Consider the following 15,836-nt stretch of genomic DNA (forward strand, 5'->3'; position numbering starts at 1 on the left):
TTTCGTCGCACGACTGGGGGATCAAGTTGGAACCTTCATGGAAAGTTTCTTTTGTGGAGGGAGAGGCTTAGAATTTTGTTTTTGAGGGAAACCTCAAAAAAGAGTGCAATTTTATTTTAATAAAGTGTCGAATATTCTGTTTCTATGGCGACCCGTCAAAAGTGAATTCCGTTCTGAATTTAAAGCTTTACAAATGAGGAAAATCCTACAGTTTTTGATGAAAACAAAGCGCTTGGATAACAGCTTTATTGAAGGTAAGAAAAAGTAAAAGTTAAAAATGTAAAACAAAAGAAAGCTCCGATAAAAAAGCCATCACCGACAACTTCATCAAGATATGACTATGATTATCAGCAATCAAAACGCAACAAATTCAACAGTTAATCACTAAAAACAAACTTTGGCAAGAGATTCAAACTTACAACCGGGAATATTTAAAACTACTCAATGTTTTAAACACATTCAAACAGGTTCAACACTCGATGGCCACGTGGTCAGCGGAGTCGATCCAGCTGGTTTCCCCTCACAGTAGAGCTGCAAAGCTTCTTTTTGATAAAATAGCACCAGCCCATCAATTGTTGGGAATTTCTAAAATGAAATAAAAATTCTTATACAAGGCAGAAGGAAGAATTTTTCTTACCACTCACCTCAAAAACCATTGATACTACTACAAAACAGCTTACTGCAGACCGAAACTAACACAACTGCACGCACTCGTTCTCCGCCCCGTTCTATTTTGTGCTTCACCCTCTATAAAATCTTACCTTATAATCAATACTTACACCACATGAGAAGGTTCTGTTTTTTGCTTCGTCACAGCTAGATAGCCAAAAATCACATTTTTGATAAGATATTATCCTTAAAACATGCTCCAACAGTCTCAACCACTTATTTCACTATGCATAGGCAGTAGAATTGACCTATATTTTGCTAGAGCTAATTACTGGATGAAAGCCAATAGTTTTATAGCAATTATTTTTCTTAACTGTTTAGTTATTATAAGCGAGGTTATAGGAGGGAGAAGGATGTTCGGGTTTGTTTCCTAGTAAGACCCGAATCTCCAAAAAGTTCATTATTAGACCCTGTTCACCAAAATATTTCAAACATTTTGACTAACTTCAAACAAAGAAGCATTTTACCAATGTTTAACCAACGTTTTAACGAGAAAGGGCCGTAAAACAGGCCATGGCGGGGAAATCTGTCAAACCCACAGTCAGCACAGTCATCTGTAAAATCAGCACAGAGTGCTGAGCGAGACAGACAGTTATAAGTTTCTAGCTAGAATAACAAAAGTACAACCGTAAAACATGCCCCAACCACCGGAACCTGTATTTTGTTAGGCATAAACAGTTGAATCAACTAATATTTTCTTACAGGTAATCCTTAGCTGAAAGCCAGGGGTTTCACATATATTATATGTCTTAACTATATTAAATTACTTGTGGGCATTCCAGGTCCACATTCCAGGTTCATTCCAGGATCAAAGGAGGAAGGACAGACCAAATACTTTTCTCATTGATACCTGAGTCTTTAAAGACTCAATTACTATTCTGCACTTTCTAAAATAGTTTGAACGTATTGACTAGCTTCAAACTGCTACTACTACTACTCACCGCACCACCAGGCCTCCTGAGGCAAACATAGCTACGCACACTCCTCCATCCTAGTCTATTCAAAGCCTCCCTCTTTACACATCCCAGGAAGTTCCCGTTTCCCATAAGTCTTTCTTTATGACATCCTCCCACCCCAACCGCAGACGAAGTAACCTTTTACCAATGTTCGACTAACGTTGTAATAAGAGAAGAGTTGTAAGATGGGCCACGGGGGAGAAATCTCTTTGTGCAGAGTCAGACAGACAGTTACACGTTTCTAGCTATGACATCTAACTTACAGCCTATTGTTGCCTTATTGAAAAAAAGTGTCTTTTAATCTTAAAAGATGTAACCTCTAAGGTATATAAACAATTTATCTATATTTGAGCTATTTTCATTATAAAACATACTTTAATGCATTGATTGCTACAAAAAGTATTCTGTTTTTAAAACATTTATACGAAATTAACCCCTATATCATTGCACCGAATGTTAGAAAAGGATGACGAGCATAAGGGAGAAACGAAAATTCTTCACAATTATCATTTAGTTGACAATAGATAAAAGCAGAAATACTAACCATTTCATGTTCTTTTTCAGAACCCAGGGCAAAAGTCTGATCCTGTCTTCTTCTCACAAAGATGTGAAAAACCCTTGACTCGTAGAGTAAACTTAACGTAAAAGGGTTAGATGGGCCACCGTGCTTCGAATCCCGAATAAGAAAAGTGCCATTGCTCCCTGTAGCAACAAAAGAAAAAGTCAGCAATAAACATACTAGAGGGTCAATAATGTCAATTTGAAAAAAAAATACACACTAACGGCTAAAATTAATGTAATAGTGCTTGATCCAATCAATTAATTAATCAATCTATAATATATAGTTAATTAAACTAATATATATCCAATTTAAATTAATCTAATAAAACAGAATAGGTGGACAAAATCCTAGGTGGCTCAAAATCTCATTAGACATTGTCAGGCGCCATTCAAATTACCAAAAATATTCTGGTCTATTTAACCATATTTTGGGTCGTCTTGATGAACGCCTTATGGCACCCGGAATAAAATCGCTTATGGCACCCGGAATAAAATCGCTTATGGCACGCCTTATGGCACCCGGAATAAAATCGCTAATTATCTGAAAAATTACCAGAGGAAGCATTAATTTTCATAATAGAAAACAAATAAAATTCCAGAGATTATAAAGATCAAACTTCAGAATATCTTGAAATATAAAAGGCGCTGCCCGTGAGAGATATATGAACAAAGAGAGCTAGACAACATTCAACCGGTCCCACCTTTCTGATACAGTTCTCTTCAAGCAAGGTAATAGCACAAGCTATTAGAAATATTACCTAAATTACAAAAGTCTAAATTTTCGTGTGGCCTTATAAATTACTTAACAAAACCTTCTTGGTCATATCTATACTATTAGAGAGAAACAACCCCTGAATATAGTGCCCAACCAAGTTCTACGCTTTGGACCTTGTACACCTACCATATTACATCCATAGTAAATAAACTTTTAAAACACGCAATCACTCGCTTTTTACATATTCTGCTTAAACATAGTACACAAAAAGGTCAACATTGAAGCTATTTACTTACACCGAAAAAAGGGGAAAAAAGCTAAAAGACAAGTTTACTAAAACCAAAGATTCCGAATATATCAGGAAAGAGAAGGAACACTGTCCTCCCACTAATAGAGAAATTACAGAATTCCAAAACAAGAAATTAAATAATCTGATAAGTATTTTCCCTCCAAGATTCGGCAACATTTATTATTGCCGAATTCAGAACAAGCAAAAAATTCATTGCAAATTTAATCCAGTATATTGAAGAGTCACTGAACAATAGAGAATTGAATTGATAGTTCTTGGTGTAAGTATAGTGGACGTTTGATTGATATCTTTTACAAAAATTCAGGTAACCGGTATCTATTTCTGGTAACTAGTAGGTTCTCCCAATCTTTTTATTACATATTTTAGAGGGAGAATCGAATTAAATTGGGTTAAAATAATAAGTCCATTGAAACAAAATAAATAGAATAAATGCTGTGAAATAAAGTATTTCAATATTGGCCTACCTTGTCTCAACAGAATTTCCGCTTCTTTCCGACCAATTTGCTGGTACCACGGTTTGCCAGCCAAAGGCTTTATTCCTGCCGAGCACGTAGCTTCCTCCCCTGCGGAAAAATAACTCTTAAAAAAAATGAATTATCAGTCACAAAGCTCGAAATTAAATGCTTAAAAACTGAATTGGAAAGTTAAATTACATTAGTAAAAATAAAATGTATTATACCTTTGAAAAAGCTTCATTTCTTTAATATAAAAATTCCTCCTCTGCAGAAAAACAATTCTTTTGCTTAAAAATGAATTACTGTCAGTGACGAAGCTGAAACTATATATATATACTATCTCTTTAAACGAATAATAATTTATTCATTTATTTTTTCTCGAAAACAGCTCCTAATTTTTTCAGGACAACTTGTATTCTGGGATTTTCTGGCCTAAAAAAAAAATCTAAATAGGTCAGGAGCTTGAGAAAAGTTGTTAAGAGCCTTAATTTTGGAAAAACATATTCATGTCAATGATGTCATTTTTATATACATCAATATTGCAATGACGTCACGTGTCAACATAATTTTGAATTGAACTTAAAAGTATCTTAAATGTTACTTTATGTCAGTTTTCAGTTCCGACTCTCTAAAGCCATTAAGTAAACTGCAAAAATATTTATGGGGCCTCATTAAAAATTATCATTTTTTCAATTGAAAATAGAGAAGTACCTGAAAATTTTAAAAGAAGTTTCATTTTCTATTATGTTTAATCCAGTTATAGCATAAAAAGAGATATACAACAAAATAAACACGTAATAAAAAAAAAGTTTTATTTTTCTATTAGGTTAAATCCAATTACAGCATGAAAAGAGAGATACGACAGATTAAACCCCAGTACGCTTACAGTTTTCAAAGCAGCCAGTTATATAATGCCTGTAGGAAGACATCCCTCCCCCCCCCCCCCAAAAAAAAGAAGAAAATTGCAATCGTTACAAATGATGATTACACAAGACTAATGCAGGCACCATGCCTTCCCACAGGCGAGAATTAACATGCTAACTTCTGATCAAGAGGTACACTATCATCCATCGTACTGTGACAAGATATTCAGCAATTTGATTTTTCCACAAAATTGTGTATATACTTTGGATATACCTGTGTATATAGTGTATAAAGCTAAAAAGCTATTATGTAGACTGCAAAAATAATTATGGTGTCATCAAAAATTATAAATTTTTAATTTAAAATAAGGAAATGCCCGTTATTTATTGTAATTTTTGTTCGTTTTGGGTTTCATTTATTTATCGATGCTGATTTGTGGTATTTTCACGCTTGATATATTATTTGATTTTATTTTTGCTCATTTTTGGTTTAATGGAGTTTTTACTTTTCTTTGAAAAACTTATTTTGTGGAAAAAGTTATTTTAATTAATTTCTGTAAGTTTTATATTGACATGGTCTTTTCAGAGAAAAAGAAATTATACTTTAAATCTTTTCGTTTCTTTTAAGACTTTATAGTTTGGCCTGCTATTTATATAATGGAGAAAAATTTTAAGCGATATTTAACAACTGGAAAACCTTTTAAAAATCTGGACACAAATAGGAGTGTTTAATTTAGTTTCATACCTCCTCTAGTTGACCTGAAATAGAAAACTTGATACCATTCGCAAAAAATCTATTCACTTTCTTTGATAGCTTGGATACACTTACGCTATTTTATTATATATTTAAATGTTAAGAGCAGAGGTAGCCCCGAAGTTTGAACATAATACCCTCAGTCGTTCTTGGGATACTGCTGAGATGCCTTATTGGGAATTAGCATTAACACAGTACATTTTGATTTAATCTTAAGGCAACATTCAGTTTTTAAATATAATGGGAAGGTGGGCATGGGAGGGGGACTTGTTACCATCCAATCACTGTCGACTATTAAAAAGGGAATTAGCCCTTTCTATTTTCAATCGATCTTCGAAACGAATGAGCCCTTTTTGAGTTTCTACGACAACGTTTTCTATAAACACCTTATATCCCCCCAGGGCATAAATTACAACCCTTGCCCTGAGGGAAATGAGGGGGCTGTCATTCTCAATGACCTAATCTTAAGAACTTTCAACAATATTGAACAAAATGGCTATCTAAAAATTTTGATTGGGAAATGGTAGGCGCAAGAGGGGCGTTAGTTACTCTCCAATCCCTTTCAACTATTAAAACAAGCACTAGCCCTTTCAATTTCCAATCGAATGAATTCTTTTGAAGTTTCTACGACAATGATTTCAATAAAAACCTTATATGCTCCCAGGGCATAGCTTAAAACCCTTTGCCTGACGGCTAGGGTGGGGGGGGGGGGTTGTCATCCTCAAAGACCTAATTTCCAGAACTTTCTACTACATTGAAGGAAATTGATATCTCAAGGTTTTCATTGGGTGTGTTTGGAGAAATGGTGGGCGTGCGAGGAGGGCTAGTCGCCCTCCTATCCCTTCCGCCTATTAAAAAGGGCACTAGCCCTTTCAATTTCCAATCGAAAGAGCCCTTTTAGGAGTTTCTACGACAACGCTTTCTATAAAAACCTTATATGCCCCAGGGCATAAATTACAACATTACAAGGGCTGTGAGGGCGTTGTCATCCTCAAAGACATAATTTCCGGACCTTTCAACTACGTTGAACAAAATGATTATCTCAAAATTTTGATTGGATGTGTTTGGGAAAATGATGGAAGTGAGAGGGGGTTAATTGCCTTCGAATCGCTTTCGACAATTAAAAAGGGCAGAAGCCGTTTCAATTTCCAATCGAATAATTCCTTTTTGAAGTTTCTGCGACAACGCTTTCTATAAAAAAAAAAAAACTTTATATGCCCCCAGGGCATAACTTACAACCCTTGCCCTGAGGGCTGTGGGGGAGTGTCATCCTCAAAGACATAATTTCTGGACCTTTGAACTACGTCGAACAAAATGGCTATCTCAAAACTTTGATTAGATGTGTTTGGGGAAATGGTGGGTGTGAGAGGGGTGTTAGTTATTCTCCAATCACTTTCGACTATTAAAAAGGGCACAAGCCATTCTAATTTCCAATCGAATGAGCCCTTTTTGAAGTTTTTACGACGACTCCTTCGATACAAAGTGCCCTGGTCTAAAGGGCTCTGAGGGGGTTATCATCCTCAAAGATCTAATTTCTATAACTTTTAACTAAGTTGAACAAAATGGCTATCTCAAAATTTTGATTGGATGTGTTTGGGGAAAAGGTGGGTGTGAGAGGGGGTTAGTTGCCCTCCAGTCACTTTCAACTATTAAAAAGGGCACTAGCCCTTTGAATTTCCAATCGAATGAGCCCTTTTCGAAGTTTCTACGACAACTCCTTCGATACGAAGTACCCTGGTCTAAAGAAAAAAAAAATACATTGTGCCAACATCGTTCTTTACTTAGATCGTTTTTAACGATTGCGCTGCCTATGATTAACTCAAAAGACCGGATAACGGAAACTCCGGGGTCAACACAACCCCCCACAGCCCTGGGGCAAGTGTTTTAAGTTATTCTCCGGAGGCGTATCATAGGCAGTGCAACCGCGCTGCCTAAGTTAAGAACGATGTTTGCTAAATGTATTATTTGTTATTATTTTTTTTTGTTCTAGACCAGGGCACTTCGTATCGAAGGAGTTGTCGTAGAAACTTCGAAAAGGGCTCATTCAATTGGAAATTGGAGTGGCTAGTGCCCTTTTTAATAGTCAAAAGTGAAAGGAAGGCAACTAACAGCCCTTCCACGCCCACCATTTCTCCAAACACATCCAATCAAAATTTTGAGATAGCCATTTTGTTCAGCGTAGCTGATTTCCAGATAGAAATTATGTTTATGAGGAGGACACTGCCCCACATAAATTAGAAGAAAATTACACAGAAATTCGATTGGAAATTAGAAGAGCTTGTGCTCTTTTTAACAATCGAAAGTGATTGGAGGGTAACTAACACCCCTCTCACACCCACCATTTCCCCCAACACATCCAATCAAAATTTTGAGATAGCCATTTCGTTCGACATAGTTAAAAAGTCCGGAAATTATGTTTTTGAGGATGAAACTCCCCCGACAGCCCTCAGGGCAAGGGTTGTAAGTTATGCCCCAGGGGCATATAAGGTTTTTTATAGAAAGCGTTGTCGTAGAAACTTCAAAAAGGAATCATTGGATTGGAAATTGAAACGGCTAGTGCCCTTTTTAACAGTAGAAAGTGATTGGAGGGCAAATAACCCCCTCTCACACTCACCATTTCGCCAAACACATCCAGTCAAAATTTGGGATAGCTATTTTGTTCAACGTGATTAAATGGTCTGAAAATTATGTCTTTGAGGATGACAACCCCCTCACAGCCCTCAGGACAACGGTTGTAAGTTATGCCCTAGGGCATATAAGGAGTTATTCTAGAAAGCGTTGTCGTAAAAACTTCAAAAAGGGCTCATTTGATTGGAAATTGAAAGGGCTAGTGCCCTTTTTAATAGTCGGAAGTGATTGGAGGACAACAAATCCCCCTCTCACGTCCACCATTTCCCCAAACACATCCAATCAAAATTTTGAGAAGGCTATTTGGTTCAACGTAGTTGAAATTTCTAGAAATTAGGTCTTTGAGGGGGGGGGGGGGAACCCCCCCCCCAGCCCCCAGGGCAAGGGTTGTAAGTTATGCCCGTGGGGCAAATAAGGTTTTTTTTGAAAGCGTTGTCGTAAAAACGTCAAAAGGCCTCATTCGATTGGAAATCGCAAGGGCTAGTGCCTTTTTTAAGTTAAAAGTGATTGGAGAGCAACTAACAGCCCTCTCAATTAACGAATGAAAAATTTTCATTCGTCATTTTTTTCCTTTTTTTTATTCGTCAATTGTACGGGTAACAATTAGCCGCTTCTGTCAATTATTATTTGTCTTTGGTTAAAAAACATACAAATTTGTTAAATCAACAAACTTTCTTAAAAAATTACAAGAAGGAATCAGTGATTCGGAAATCTTTTAAAATATGTACCCATTTCGGAATTGAAAATGAATCAAAATTAAAAAAAATTAAGCCTAATGTCTTTAAATCACGTTATTTCTGAACAAAACAGAGACGTTTTCAACTGTCTAAGGACTTAAATTCTGTTGAAACCCTTTTAAGGAATAACCTTCCATCTGACATTTTTATGCGAATTAAGGAAATGGCCATTTAGATCTTTTCGCCATGATTTTCTTTTGTGTAAGGTTCGTCTGGTTGACAAGTTTAATAAACTTTTGTTTCAGAAGTTCCAAGATTCAGATGTTTTTTATCCTCGTTTTTTCTGGGTCCAGCAGTTAAGAGTTTGTCTTCTAAGCCTCTTAATATTCAACAGGAGACAGTTTTGTCGAAGGGTTCTAAGTTCTGTTTTCCAGCACTAATCTTCTATTCAAAAATAATTTCAAAGGTGGAGTCAGGAATTATGGCTTCTATAGATAAAGCTGAAACTCCTCAAGAACTTAGAGTTGAGATCGTAAGGAGACTACATACCTTTAATATGAGCATAATTGAAAAAGACATCTCACAAAAAAATGACATTAAAATACGTACAGATTTGAAAAAGCATAAATTCCTTACTTTCCCTGGATCCCATAAAGGAAACACGATTGTAATTATGAACACTGATGACTATAATAATCAAATAAAACCCATTATTTCTGACACAGTTACATACAAAAAACTTGATTTTGATCCTACAGATAAATATGTAAAATCGACAAGAAAGGAATTGGAGTCATTGAAAAACAATTTTCACATTACCCCACAGATTTATAACAAATATTATCCTAGGGGTTGTTTGGCACCCCAGATCTATGGTTTACCTAAGATTCAAAAGACTGGAGTCCCCTTCCGACCCATTGTGTCAACTTTTCCGTCACCTGTTTCGAAATGAGGACAATGGCTCTGGTTGGCATTACATTCACCTTCCGAAACACAAAAATCATACTAGAAAAATTCGACTGGTCCGACAATTAAATTGCAAAGTGTCACGTCGCAGGGAAGCTCAATCATCTATGCTCTAGATTTTGTGCTCACGCACTCTAATTGTGATGTAAAAAGATACAAAGAAATTTTAACAACTAAATTAGAAAAACACTTTGATTTAATACAAGATGTGACTTTAGCCACTTTGGATATTGAAGTCATTATGAAACTAATTATCCTAGTAAATGAATTTTCTTTTTATTTTGGTTTTAGAGAGGAGTTTTATAGAAAAATTTTGGGTTACCTATGGGGGCTTCTCTATCTCCTTTATTAGCAAATCTTTTCATAGATTCTATTGAAACTTCCGCTATACACAGTTTTCGAATCTTCCCTTGTTTCTGGGGTAGGATCATGGATGATGTGGTTTGCGTTTGGAAACATGGATTGGACTCCTTAGACCTATTTTGTAAGCATTTAAGTTTTGATAACCACATTAGATTTACAGTTGAGTTTGAGGAAAATAATAAATTATCTTTTCTGGATATTTTATTGATTAAAAGGAATCTCCATTTACTTTTCTCGATTTATAGAAAACCTACGCACAATGATAGGTATTTGAATGTTCATTCTTGCCAACCTATGTCGGTGAAACGGGGGGTTGTAATTTCAGTAGTGGATAGAGCCTTTGAAATTTGTTCCCAGGAATTTCTGGATACGGAATCGTTATACTTGAGGAATGTTTTGTTTTGTAGCAATTACCAAATTAAATTCATTGACAAAATAATTGAAAATAAAATATCTAACCGTAACAATGGGGCTAATAGAACTTCTTAGGTTTTTAAATTTAGAGTATCAAAAAGCTCCATTTTATTGACATTTCTACCTTGTTTGAGTGAGAAACTTTCACGGATTTTGCGTAAATTAGGCCTTGATACATGTTTCCAATCGTTGAGGCCAATGGGTAATTTCTTTAGTCCTGGTAAGGATTTAACCCGGGGGAAATTTAGTAAGTGGGGTGTATAAAATTCTGTGTTCTTGTGGGAAGCTCTATATTGGCAGGACTCACCAACAGTTTGTTGAGAGATTTATAGAACATCGAAATTCAATAGACAAAAACCCTACAATTACGCAAGCCTCCGGAAACTTTTGTTTCAGCCTTAGCAGAACATATTTGGTTTCAACCATATCACTTTGTAAAATTTGATGAGGCCTTAGCCATTTCAAATGATAAGGGGTAGGCTACACACAATGGGCGAGAGAAGCCATAGAAATTAAAAAACATATATTTGCTAACCTTTCGATAAATAGAGACACAGGTAGTTAAAAATTGACCCAATTTAGGATAATCTTCTAAAGAGTGAATCAACAGTCAGTAAGGGAGTTAAGATTTTAAATAATCACCAGGGGACTATTTTACCTGCTAGACCAAAATGATTTGCTTCAATAATAGTCAATAAAAGGATTATTTTACAATAGATTAATTAAAATGATTTCCAGTTTGTTTTTTTTTCTCAGTTACTCTCGTGCCCTCACCGAGGTAACTATATAATAGCATATTTTCCCTACGTGGATCAGTTTGGGCCAATTGTATATATATAAATATATATATATATATATATATATATATATATATATATATATATTTTTGGTGGTGGTTTTATTGGTTGTTTAGTTTTAGTTTTTTTTTTTTTTTGTTCCTCTTGTGTTTCTCTCGTGCTGAAGACGCCTTGTTTGGATACAGGCGAAATATCCGCGTTGTTTTACATTTCATTTCTTTTCTCTCCACTGGCCGCAGTCTCGATTTGAAAATAGAAAGGGATAATGCCTTTTTTAATAGTCGAAAGTGATTGGGGGCAACTAATCATCCTCCCACGGCCACCCTCCCATTTGCCCATTATGTTTAAAAACTAAATGTTGTCTTAAGATTAAATCAAAATGCACTGTGTTAATGCTAATTCCCAATAAGGCATCTCAGCAGTATCCCAAGAACGACTGAGGGTATTATGTTCAAACTTTCGGGGCTACTTCTGCTCTTAAAATTTAACCAAATCAAAATAGCGTAAGTGCATCCAAGCTATCAAAGAAGGTACAGATTTTTTTGCGAATGGTATCAAGTTTTCTATTTAAGGTCAACTAGAGGGAGGTATGAAACTAAATTACACACCACCATTTGTGTCCAGATTTTTAAAAGGGTGTATGTTGTTAAAAATTGCTGAGAATTTTTCTCCAGCATGCAAATAGAGGTCAGACTATAAACTCTTAAAAACAAGAAAAGATTTAAAGTATTATTTTCTTTTTCCCTGAAAAGACTATGTCAATATAAAACAAACAGAAATTAATTTAAAAACCTTTTTCCACAAATTAAGTTTTTCAAAGAAAAGTAGAAAACTCCATTAGACCAAAAATGAGCAAAAATAAAATCAAATAATCTAGCGTGAAACTACCACAAATCAGCATCGATAAATAAATGAAACCCAAAACGAACAGAAATTACAATAAATAACCGAGTAAACTCAAAACGAGCAGAAATTAACATGAGTAGGGCCATAACATAATTTACACTTTACTAAAAAAAAATACAAATAAATGTGCACTGTCAGTTTAGTATACATATATTGATATTTAGCAATCAAAATGTTAATATTATTTGATTTATTAAAGATATAAAAGTAAAAACATTTATATTTTTTCAAGACATAATTTCCAGACCTTTCAACTACGTTGAACAAAATGGCTATGTCAAAATTTTGTTGGGATGTGTTTGGCGAAATGGTGTACCTGAGAGGTGGATTATTTAACATTTAATCATTTCCGATTAATAGAAACGACGCCAGCTCTGTCAATTTCAGATCGAATGATTCCTTTTTGAATTTTCTACGACAACGCCTTCTATAAAAAAAAACGTATATGCCCCCAGGTCATAACACAACCCTTGCCCTGAGGGCTGTGGGGGGAGCGTCCCCCCTCAAAAACATAATTTCCGGACTTTTTAACTATGTCGAAAAAATGGCTATCTCAAAATTGTGATTGGATGTGTTTGGGGAAATGGTGGGTGTGAGAGCGGTGTTAGTTATCCTCCAATCACTTTCGACTATTAAAAGGGCACAAGCCCTTCTAATTTCCAATCGAATGAGTCCTTTTGAAGTTTCTACAACATCACAATCTAAAAAAACCTTATATGCCCCCAGGGCAGAACTGACAATCCTTGCCCGAGGACTCTGAGGGGGTTATCATCCTCAAAGACCTAATTTCTAAAAATTTTAACTACGTTGAACAAAATGGCTATCTAAAAATTTTGACTGGATGCGTTTGGGGAAAAGGTGGGCGTGACAGGGGAGTTATTTGCCCTCAAATCACTTTCGACTATTAAAAAGGGCACTAGCCCTTTGAATTTCCAATCGAATGAGCCGTTTATCAAGTTTCTACGATTCTATTACAAAGCTTTATATAAAAACCTTATATACCTCCAGGGCACAACTTACGACCCTTACCCTGAGGGGTGTGGGGGAAGTGCCATCCTCAAAGATATTATTTCCGGACCTTTCAACTACTTTGAACAAAATGGCTATCTCAAAATCTTGATTGGATTTATTTGGATAAATGGTGGGCGTGGAAGGGGTGTTAGTTGCCTTCCAACCACTTTCGACAATTAAAAAGGGCACTAGCCATTTCAATTTCTAATCAAATCAGCCTTTTTTGAAGTTTCCACGACAACGCTTTCTATAAAAATCTTACATAACTTACAACCCTTGCCCTGAGGGCTATGGGGGGGGTGTCATCCTCAAAAAAATAATATCCAAAACTTTCAACTACGTTGAACAAAATGGCTATCCCAAAATTAGTTGCCCTCCAATCACTTTATACTATTAAAAATGGCGCTAGCCGTTTCAATTTCTAATCGAATGATTCCGTTTTGAACTACGACAACGCTTTCTATAAGAAAAACCTTATATGCCCCCACGGCATAACTTACAGCTCTTGCCCTGAGGGCTGTGGGGGGAGTGTCATCGTCAAAAATATAATTTCTGGACTTTTTAACTACGTCGAACAAAATGGCTATCTCAAAACTTTGATTGGATGTGTTTGGGGAAATGGTGGGTGTGAGAGGGGTGTTAGTTATCCTCCAATCACTTTCAACTATGAAAAAGGGCACAAGCCCTTCTAATTTCCATTCGAATGAGGTCTTTTTGAAGTTTCTACAACATCACTATCTATAAAAACCTTATATGCCCCCAGGGCATATCTTACAACCCTTGCCGCGAGGGCACTGAGGGGTGTTTGGGGAAGTGTCTGGGGAAAAAGTGCGCGTGAGAGGGGGGTTAGTTGCCCTCAAATCACTTTCGACTATTAAACAGGGCACTAGCCCTTTTAATAGTCGAAAGTTGTCATCCTCAAAATAATGAGGGTTGTCATTCTCAAAGACCTAATTTCCAAACCTTTCACCTACGTTGAACAAAATGGCTGTCTCAAAATTTTTATTGAATGTGTTTGAGGTGGGCATGAAAGGGGGGTTACTTACCCTTCAATCACTTTCGATTATGATAAAGGGCACTAGCCCTTTGAAATTCCAATCGAACGAGCCTTTTTTGAAGTTTCTACGACAACACTTTCTATAAAAAACCTTATATGCCCCCGGGGCATAACTTACAACCCTTGCTCTGAAGGCTGTCGGGGAGTGTCCTCCTTAAAAATATAATTTCTATCTGGAAATCAACTACGCTGAACAAAATGGCTATCTCAAAATTTGGATAGGATTTGTGTTTGGGGAAATGGTGGGCGTGGAAGGGGTTTTAGTTGCCTTCCAATCGCTTTCGACTATTAAAAAGAGCACATGTCACTCCAATTTCCAATCGAATGAACCTTTTCGAAGTTTCTACGACAACTCCTTCGATACTAAGTGCCCTGGTCTAAAGAAAAAATATATAAATAATACATTGTGCCAACATCGTTATTTACTTAGGCAGCGCGATTGAGCTGCCTATGATTAATCAATAAAGGAATCTCATCTCAAAACACGCATATTGAGGAAATACAGCTATTTTCAGCTTGAAATACCTACGTCCGTCCAGCCGTTTTTCTATCTATATTTATTTTATGTATTCATTTTTATAAGAAAAGTAGTTTAAGTTATTTAGAATCTGTTTAAGCCGATAAAGTTTTCACAAAGCAATTTAAAATAACTATAATTATCATTAAGATTATTGTATAAATCACTACGTTTTTATTTGCAAGATTTGCAACAGCATAAATTACTCCACGATATACCGCCTTTAATCTTGTGATGGCTAATTCCCAGCTGCTGGGGTGGTTAGCAAATAAAGCAGATGATGATTCACCAGAGCCAACACTGCTTTGTAAGATGGCCAGTGACCCTACGCTTATTTTCAGCAGGTGTTAATTACCCTCAAAAAAGTATGAAGCTGGCATCTTCAACACTACAAGCTCTGTAAGCTGGGTCACAGTTCACTGTGTAGTTGACCGGGCGATGAACTTAACAAACTTACCTTTCTCGTTTTTCGAACCTGAGAGGCAAAATGTAGGCGTACGTAATGTAATGTACAAAATGTACTATAAAAGAGTACGATTTTTCAGCATAATTAATTAATTAAATATACTTTACCTAGACAAGCAGTAGGTTGCGGCAGAGGGGGGAGAGGGCGTAGACCAGAAGCAGATTTCTGTTGGCATAGCACAGGTGAGCCAGGAACTTTCGAAGATCTTTTTGGGGTAGAAGGTGGAGTTGTGGTAGGACTACTTCGAGCAGGTAATATTGGGGGCCAATCAGGTAAAGTGGGAAGACTTGTAGAGACTGGTCTTGGAGAAGATATGTGGGACTTAGTAATGACAGTCCGGTCTATAAAAATAACACCCATGAGTCATGCCCTACTCTCTGCAGTCCAATCGGAAGTAAAGTTGATACTAATTTGTAAATTTATTTTGAGACAGTAATTTCTTTGCGGGTAAAACCCACAATCATATTCAATATTCTTTTGTCAAGTCAAGAGCATCAGTTAACGGGCACTTATCTTAATAACCAGGAGCATCAACTAACAACAAAAGATATACCGGAAATCGTAAAACCTTTTTGAATTTATGCTCCTGAATTTTACTCGGACTTTTTAGTTATTTGTTCAATTTTTGCTAAAATTTGTTGTTTCTAAAATCAGGTTTATAAAAGGTGTTATATGAGTGGCCATTTTAGGAAGACTAATTAAAACCCTCTATAAGAAAGGTGAAAAGAGTGAGTGTGGTAATTACAGAGGT

The 15,836-nt window shown here is 36.0% G+C and overlaps 1 protein-coding gene across 1 annotated transcript in view; it reads right to left on the minus strand.

Annotated features, from left to right (window-relative positions):
- Window positions 1-230: 230 nt before the first annotated feature.
- LOC148949735 (uncharacterized) overlaps window positions 231-15,836 on the minus strand; it is a 100,638-nt gene continuing 85,032 nt past the window's right edge. The window contains exons 8-11 of the mRNA XM_089093081.1: window positions 15,193-15,426; window positions 3,676-3,774; window positions 2,170-2,327; window positions 231-585 (exon numbers count right to left, since the gene is read on the minus strand). Coding sequence (XP_088949207.1) covers window positions 460-585; window positions 2,170-2,327; window positions 3,676-3,774; window positions 15,193-15,426 — 617 coding nt within the window. The 3' untranslated portion in view covers window positions 231-459. The remainder of the gene's footprint in view (window positions 586-2,169; window positions 2,328-3,675; window positions 3,775-15,192; window positions 15,427-15,836) is intronic.

Source organism: Artemia sp. Qi Xiang Cuo, chromosome 8 (assembly GCF_049724085.1).
Source record: "Artemia sp. Qi Xiang Cuo chromosome 8, ASM4972408v1, whole genome shotgun sequence".
Taxonomy (NCBI): domain Eukaryota; kingdom Metazoa; phylum Arthropoda; class Branchiopoda; order Anostraca; family Artemiidae; genus Artemia; species Artemia sp. Qi Xiang Cuo.